The sequence below is a fragment of the Triticum urartu genome, chromosome 3A (genome assembly GCF_056163025.1).
Source record: "Triticum urartu cultivar PI428250 chromosome 3A, HENAU_Tu73, whole genome shotgun sequence".
Taxonomy (NCBI): Eukaryota; Viridiplantae; Streptophyta; class Magnoliopsida; order Poales; family Poaceae; genus Triticum; species Triticum urartu.
Genome location: NC_141875.1, coordinates 25,516,657 through 25,524,983, shown reverse-complemented (window position 1 = coordinate 25,524,983; position 8,327 = coordinate 25,516,657). Strand labels below are relative to the sequence as shown.

General features: G+C 60.9%; 1 protein-coding gene across 1 annotated transcript; it reads right to left on the bottom strand.

The window, feature by feature from the left end:
* Positions 1-450: 450 nt before the first annotated feature.
* Positions 451-1,206, bottom strand: LOC147978070 (LEAF RUST 10 DISEASE-RESISTANCE LOCUS RECEPTOR-LIKE PROTEIN KINASE-like 1.2). Its single transcript, XM_087514634.1, has one exon. It carries the CDS (start codon positions 1,204-1,206, stop codon positions 451-453), a length of 756 nt encoding a protein of 251 aa, XP_087370760.1.
* Positions 1,207-8,327: the final 7,121 nt, after the last annotated feature.

The following is an 8,327-nucleotide window of genomic DNA, read 5'->3' as shown; positions in this document are numbered from 1 at the left end:
GTTTTTCAGCCCAGTTTGTTTGGCGAGAGCCCGCGACTTGTGCGTGCCTTGCATGTAGGCTGCATGGGCCTGTAGCATGATGTGACCACGTCACATTAGCCCATGCGTTTAGCTCGGGTGGTTTAGCACGACGCGAACTCGTGGGATGGCACGAGTTGTCAGGGTCGTGGCGTAGAGGTAGGAAACTACCGGCCACTCCGTTTCCCTTCTGTACTCAATAAATAGAGGAAAAATAAACGAGAAAAGTCGCACAGTTGAACGCGACGCAAAACCATCGTCTCCTCTGACCGTGAGTTGCGAGAGCATTAGTTCCCTGACACTAGTTTGCTTTGCAAGTTCAAAGGTGTAAGAATTGACGAAGCAATGAGATTCAGTGCGCAGAGTTAATTTTCTGATCTTGTTTTTTTGGAACTATGCAAGAGCGCTTCATGTAAAATTGTAAATAAACATTTAAAGATATAACTGGAGAGCAGAGCTAGTTAATTTTCTGGACTCACCGCACTTCTCAGGGTACACGTCGCCGGAGCAATTGCAGAAAAACCCGGAGCCGTCGTTGGCATACCTGCACAGCCCGCCGCTTGCCTCGCACTTGGCACAATTATCTGACGGAACTGCCCATTCAAGCAGGAACCCTTGCCTCATGCTGGAGACGTAATCGTCGCCATCCGCAAAACCAAGAACCGGCACGACCGAGAGACGGCAGGCCAGCGGGACAACGCCCGGTTCACGGTGACTGCCGTACTCCCCGCCAAGGCGGAAGAAGGACTGATTGGCGCAACACGTGCGGTTGAATCCAGGCGGCGTCACCAGCTGTTCCGTGCACTTGTCAAGGACGAGCAGCTCGCTGTTCTTGTTGCTGATGACGTACGGACTCAGCCCGAGATCTAATGAGATGTTGAACCACCCCTTGGGGCAGCCGTTATCTAGCGGGAGGTTGTTGTCCACGGCGATGAAGGAGGAGTTCTCGGTGAAGACACTAACGACCTGGTAGCCCCGCAAGCTGGAGCGACTGAGGAGCGCTTGGCTTCCATTGCAATTGAGCTGGAACGACGGGGACCCGCAGGGCGGCCGGCCGGGCTCCTCCAGCCAGAACGGGTAGGTGATGTTCAGGTCGCCACATCTCTTGGATGAGCAGGTCGCGCCGGCAGGCGGCGTGAATCGGAGAAAGAAGGAAGCAAAGAGCAGCAACAAGAGCGGGATCATCATATCGTGGATTGGAGACGGCAACAAGTGCAGTAAAGCGGGGGCCTGGAAAGAGGAAACCAACGACCTGAAGAGTTGTCGGGTGGTAGGTGCGACATATGCCAACGGGTGACTTATCATTGTGGGAGCCAGTAAGACGTCGCCGGTGTCTGGAAGCGGGATGAGGCGAAGACATCCGGCGAATCTTACCCAGCTTCAGGGCTCTTCGAGGAGATAACACCCCTACTGCTGCTCTGCGGGGTCTCCGTATGATCACTAGATGAACGAGTGGCTACAAGATGCTCCTTGAGCTGTTTGGCGAGAGGAAGAAGAAGGGCACGGCTTGCTCTCCTCTCCTCTCTATGTGGCGTCTAAAACTAGCTCTCATCCACCCTTTGCATGGGTGCTTCGGGGGGTTTATATAGGCCCACCCCCCGGGGGTACAATGATAATCTGGCTGGGCGTGGGCCCCAGCCGTCTGTGTCTACGCTCGCCGGCTTCTGCACCGGCTGCTGGGGCCCACCAGCTGCTGGGTCTCGCCGGCTGCCGGCTCCTTGGTCGACAGGCAGGCCCCATTGTCCAGGGCCTTGTCGGTGGCTGGTTACTGTTGCCTCAACCTGGTGACGAGGGCTTCGCCGAGGTGGGTGTGGCTACAGTGCCGCCGCCCGGCGTGCGATCGCTGTAGCCTCACCGCGTCTTGTCTCCTTAATGGGGCGTCTCCTTCGAGGGAGGAGGCAAGCCGGTTGCGGGGAGTCGGCCCTGTCTTGGGCCGACTGGGGGAGGCCTGGCCGCCTTCGGGTGTCTCTCTACCTGAAGGGGCCCACCGCCCGTGGGCCGCGCTGACAGCCCATCGTGGGTGGCATCAGGGTCAATATGGCAACAATGCCGCGCCGGACGGGTCATGGCCACCCCGTACGACGCACTATGCCAGGTGTGCTCTGCGATTCGGAGGTGGCAGGCTTTACTGTAGCCACGCCCCACCACATCGCCGTTATGTGGATGCAGACTTCGAGGGTACGATCTTGACCGCTTTGTGGGAGCCGGCCTCTTAGAGTCGGCCTTCTCGTGGCCGGCTTCTTGGAGCCGGCCCTCCCGCGGCTTTCTTCATGAGGACTAAAGCCGGACCGCCTTCCGATAGTCGGCCTAGGAGACAGCCGGCAAGGGGACGGCGGCCCCACGTCTTGGATTCTTGAGGGCCGGATCGGCTCGTAATTTTTTCAGAAGGGCCAGGGGGGCCGGCTAGGCTACCTGTGGTTATTTACTCCGACAGTAGTCCCCGAAGCTGATCGAGCTTCAAGGCTGACAAAGGGACGAGAAGCTTGGTCAGCTTCCTATCCTGAGGAACCGCTTTGCTTATGCGCGCCGTCTTCGGAAAGCTCCGTTTCTTGCAGGCGGGAACGTGGGTCGGCTTGCGAGCTGACCGCGCGCCATCCCACGGGCCACGTGGCAAGGAAAACCTGCCAACGCACGCGCGCGATGGGACGCCGCCGCAGGCCCGGGCCCGCCACTCCTAGGCCTCGGCCCGAGCACGGATCTTCTGTGGCCCACAACGGACCGCTCGCCTTCCCGCGGCAGTTTTATTACGCCATCAGGGCGCAATAATCGCGGGACGTGGGGGAGTGGGTGCAGTTGATCCCACGTTCCCCCACACCACGCCTCCTCGGCTCCGCCGCGCGGGTCGATAAGTAGGGGGAGGAGGGGGAGCGGTAGAGGCTCGCACGCTCTCCCTCGCTCCGCCCCTTCTCACCTTCCTTCTTCTTCCCTTCGCCGCCGTAGCGACCCATTGCCGCGCCGCTCCGCCATCGGACCTCTCGGTTCCTTTGGTCCCGCTGTAGCAGGGTCGTGCGCGTCTCCGTCGTCGTATCGTCTTGTTCCTCGCCGCGTCGTTCCCATGGCGTTGTCGAGCTCGTGGGATGGCTCCAACGTCCACGAGGACCACGTTGAGTTCCTCCGCCGGACGCGGCGTTTGCCGGGCGAGAACTACAAGCAGGTTCGTCGTGCGCTGGCGAGGGAGATTTTGCCGGCACCGGAGGAGGGCGAGCGGGTAATCTTCCGCTCGCACTGCCTGCGCGGCTTCGGCCTCCCGGCGAGCGGATTCCTTCGTGCTTTTCTTGAATTTTACCACCTCCAGCCGCATCACCTCACGCCCAACGCGGTGATACTGCTGTCGGCTTTCGTCACCTTGTGCGAGGGCTTTCTTGGGGTTCTCCCCACTCTCGAGCTCTGGGGAGAATTCTTCCAGAGCAAGCTCGGCACCGTAGTCGTGGGCGTGCCCGCCCCCTGCGGAGCCTTCATTGCCATGAGGCGGACGGGCGAGAAAAATCCGTTCCCGCCCATCCCGCTGATCCAGTCGGTGAAGCTCTGGCAGAAGTCCTATTTTTACGTGAAGAACGCCGCCCAGCAAGGCGACTTCGTCAACCTGCCGGCTTACGTAGCCGGCCCGCCGGTTGGGAGGCAACCCTCGTGGAGCTACCGGGCTAGGTTGTTGTCTCAGGCCGGGAACGCAGCCGTCTCCCGAATCCGGGTGATGATCCAGTCGGAGGGCCTGACCGGAGCCGACCTGGTGGCTGCCTTCATGGAGCGCCGAGTACTTCCGCTCCAAGGCCAGCCTCACATGATTTGCCAGATGAGCGGCCGCTTCGACCCGTGCCGGCTGAGCACCAGCGAGATGCCTCATGCCGAGGTGTCTTACACGGTGAACTACATCTCCAACTACAAGCTCGCCGAGGATTGGCGATACGGCAAGGGGCCGTATTCTCGCGCCAACCCTCCGCCTGCCGTAAGTTTTTCTTCTTTTCTTATTTTTTGTAGCCGGCCTCATGATGGCCGACTTCTGATCAATTGGTTTGCCCTTAGCAGAACCCTCTTCTTCCGCCGACGGCTGGGACCGCAGGGGTAGAGCGCCAGCTCCTCCCCGACCGCACGGTGGACGACGTCGATGATCCGGACCTGGGAGCGGCCGCCATGGAAGACGCCATCGTGGGGGAAGGCGATGAGGCAGGAGGCGTGGGGCTCGGGGCCGGCCTCGAGGACTGGGCGGACGATGACGAGGTCGAAGTCGCTCCGCACCGCCAGCCGGCGCCTGATCATCAAGGCACGGGCCTGTCTGCCGCGTCGGCGGGCCGTGGCGGCGCGCAGAAACGCCGGGCCGCGTCGACCTTCTTCGGCAGCCGGCCGAAGAAATCCAAGGGTTCCATGGTGGCGACCAAGCGGGATGAGGCGGCCGTGATGGCAGCCCGCTACCGCAAGGCGGTGAAACAGCCGCACGCGATCTCGGCGTAAGTCATCAAACGTCTTGTATATTTTTTTGTCCTCTTCGATTGAGGCTCTTCTAAACCTTTCTTTTCTCGCCAGGCAGGGCACCGCTTTCCCTCGAGCGAGGTCCTGGCGGCTTCGTAGTCGGGCCGACTGGGGGGTCCTCAGGCTCCCGCCGCGTGGATCCCCGCGCCGACCTCATGGAGGCCACGGAGCGGAACGCACTGGAGGTGCGGGAGGAGCGGGAGGCGGCGGAGCGAAGGACCGCCCAGGCGGCACAGGAGCAGGCCGACGCGGCGGCCATGACCCGGGCGGAGGCGGCAGCCGCGGAGACGGAGGTGGAGGCTTCGCACAACCAGCCTCCACTGCTCGTCGTTCCCCTCCGCGCCGTGGCCCCCGACATCCCCGTGCCCCCATCGGAGGAGGTTGACCAAGACCCGCCGGTGATGGAGAGGAGGGAGGACCATGTGGTCTTCGTGGAGGAGGCGCCGCGGACGGCGCCGACTGGAGCGGGCCAAAGCGGCCAACCAGCCGCAGCGCCAGAGCAGCCGGCCGGGGGCGAGCCGGAGGCAGGGGCCAGCCTCGAGGTGCAGCCGGCATTTCGCCGGCACGCAGGGGGAGCTACTTCCGTGCCGGAGTCGCACCGAGCTGCGGGCGCCAGCCAGACGGCGGAGGCCCTAGAGGCGGCCAGCGCCAGTACGTTCTTGTGGATGCCCAGCGGGGGGACGGCCGAGCTGAACACGGCAGCCCAGGAGGTCCGGAACCGGCTTCAAGCCTAGGCCGCTTCGTTGCAGTGATATACCCAGGAGTTCCTCACGATGCAGGCCGTCATCCGGGTGAGCCTTCTGACCTTGGTTGTTTTGCTTTTTTGATTTCTTCCGTGGGGGCGCGTCAGCGCACCCACTGGGTGTAGTCCCCGAGTTCCGAGTCGGCTGCCGAGCAGGCGGCTTGGAACTTGCTAGGTCCTGACAGCTATCTTATTCTTGCATCCTGTCTGATCTTCCAGGAATACCATAACCTCCGCGCTGCTGTCTTCAACTCCCAGGCTCAGGAGCTGGGCCAGAAAACCGAGGACCTGACCAGCAGCCGGAGTGCGTGCTTCGTTTCGTTCATCTCCTATGGGGGCGCGTCAGCGCACCCACTGGGTGTAGTCCCCGAGATTCGGGCCGACTGCTGAGCAGTCGGGTCGGATCTTCCCTGACGACTTCTTCCTTATTGATTTTTCCTTTGTCTTCATGCTTGCAGGAGCCAATGCCGACTTGAGGGGGCAGCTCAGCAGGGCCCAGGCCGCCCTTCACGCCAAGGAAGCCGAGTACAATGCCTTGGTCCTGGAGCGTGACCTCCTGGCCAAGAAGTTGGCCGACCAGGAGGAGAGCTACAAGGCGGCCCTGAAGAAGGCGCAGGACAGCGAGGACGCCCTCAAAGCTGAGTTCGAGACCGAAGCGGCGGGCTGGGCTGAGGCAAAACAAGCGCTGAGCGAGGGCTTCGGCCGGATTGAGGATCTGATCGATGGTAAGCCGCCTTCCTCACTCCTTGCTTGCCCCTTGCCCCGTGGTTTGTGTTCTGACTTGTGCTGCTTTTTGTTCTTTGTGCAGACTACTTCCCCAGCTACTCCGTCTTTGCCACCCAGACCATCGAGGCCCACCGCGAGGCGCGCCGGCAGGCGGGGGCTGAAATCGCGCCGGACGCGAGCCGGACGCTTGAGGAGCAACTCTTGGCAGTTCAAGCCCGGCTGCAGCCGGCTCACCGCATGCTCCGCCGCCTCCAGCGCGCCGGGGCGCAGGTGTTGGCCGCCCTCTGGCCAGGCGAAACGATTCCCCGCACCCCGAGTCGGACTGCCGACTGGCTGGAGGTTGCGGTTGGCCGCTTCAAGGCCTGGAAGGCATCGGCGGCCCGGCTTGGAGCTGGGCGGGCGCTGGAGTTCGTTCGAGCCTGGTATCCCGGGCTGAACCTGGACCAGCTGCGCACCTGGCGGCTGGAGGCCGACGAGGAGATGGAGGAGGTGCGGCCGGCTATCGCTCAGCGTGCCTCAACGACCGCCGAGTCGACTGACATCAGCGTCTTTGCTCCTGAGATAAATGACGACGGCGTTGCCCAGCCGGAGGAATGGTTCGGGCTGGACCCGGCAGCGGGTGAGGACTTGGCGGAGGAGATAGCTTCCAGCGATGAAGGTGAAGACGACGAAGGGGAGGAAGGCGACGACGTCGAGCCGGCCGGTGAAGCGGCCAGCCAGCCACAGCCTGACTGTGCCTCCAGCAACGAGGCGCATGCTAGCGCGCCCTCTGCGGGAGGTGGTGATCATGCCGAGGTTCGCCAGCCGGCCACTCCTCCAGCCAGCACTGCCGTCTCTACCGACCTGCCCGACTCGCCAGTCGCTCCCTTGGCTTAATCTGCCGTCCTTGCTTTTCCTGCTTGTTACTCTTTGAATAATTTTTTATTAAACTTGCGCAGTTCCACCCACTGGGGGTGTATTCAAACTATGTTGAATGCTGGCCTTTTGAAGGCCCTTTGTGTAAATATGATCGTGTGTGTGTTTGGCTTCCATTCGCGTATGCTTTTTATCTTTAGGCTGTTTCCTTTGCCGCCTTCCCCTAGCTGCTGCCTTCCCAACCGGCAGCTACTCTGCAGCCTGCGGCTAAGGAAGAACTTGGCTATATTTATTTTTTTATTTGGGGAAGGCAAGTACTCGAGCTTTCTTAGATTAAAGCGAGGTGAATGGAAGCCGGCCGGCCGGCTACTCTGGTAGTCGGTCGGTGGTGGGAGAGAAACCGGCTTTTGTTATATTAGTCCATTAGTCCCTAGCCTTTTTTCGTGTGGGTGTCCTTTCCTGCCTTTAACTTTTGCCAGCTGGACAGCCGGTTCTTCGAACTGCGACTTTTGGCAAGAGAAGGCTTGGGTGCCGGCACACTACTTGTCTGACCGCGGGTAGGACTTATAATATAACTCAAGGCGGCCAGTCACCGGGCCGACTAGTCGAACCCGGTGCCGGACGAAAAAAGTGAATGTAATGACATGATCATCAGCATGATACTCTTCATTTATAGATAAAAGATGGCAGTCCCCGAGCTCTCCTCGGGGGGCCTATTGTCTCGTACTTAGTACAAAAGTTAGCGTGATACATACTGCATTTCAACTGTAAAATCTTCGGAGGAGGTTGGCGTTCCATGGTCGTTCCGACTCCTTGCCGGAGTTGTCTCTCTTTCGTCCCTTCGGCTTCTGTGCGTCGATCAGGTAGTAGGAGTCATTTCCCAGCGCTCTGCTGATGACAAAGGGGCCTTCCCAAGGGGCCGAGAGCTTGTGCTGGCCGGCTGTTCGCTGGATCAGCCGGAGCACGAGGTCGCCTTCTTGGAAAGATCTTGGTCTGACCTTCCGGCTGTGGTAGCGGCGCAAGCCCTGCTGGTAGATGGCGGACCGGCTGAGGGCTAACAGCTGGCCTTCTTCCAGCAGGTCGACACCGTCTTCTCGTGCTTCCTTGGCCTCCGCCTCTGTGTACATGGTTACCCGAGGCGAGTCGAACTCGATGTCAGTTGGGATGACCGCCTCGGCATCGTACACGAGGAAGAAAGGAGTGAAGCCGGTTGACTTGTTTGGGGTAGTGCGCAGGCTCCAGAGGACGGCCGGTAGCTCATCGAGCCAATAGCCGGCCGAACGTTCCAGTGGTACAACCAGTCGGGGCTTGATGCCGGAAAGGATGAGGCCGTTGGCTCGCTCGACTTGGCCGTTTGACTGCGGGTGGGCAACGGACGCTAAGTCCAACCGGATGCCCTGCGTCGCGCAGAAACGTGCCAAAGCTCCCTTGGCAAAATTCGTGCCGTTGTCGATGATGATGCTGTGTGGCACGCCGTAGCGAGTTGTTATATCTGCGATGAATGTCACGGCAGTCGGCCCAT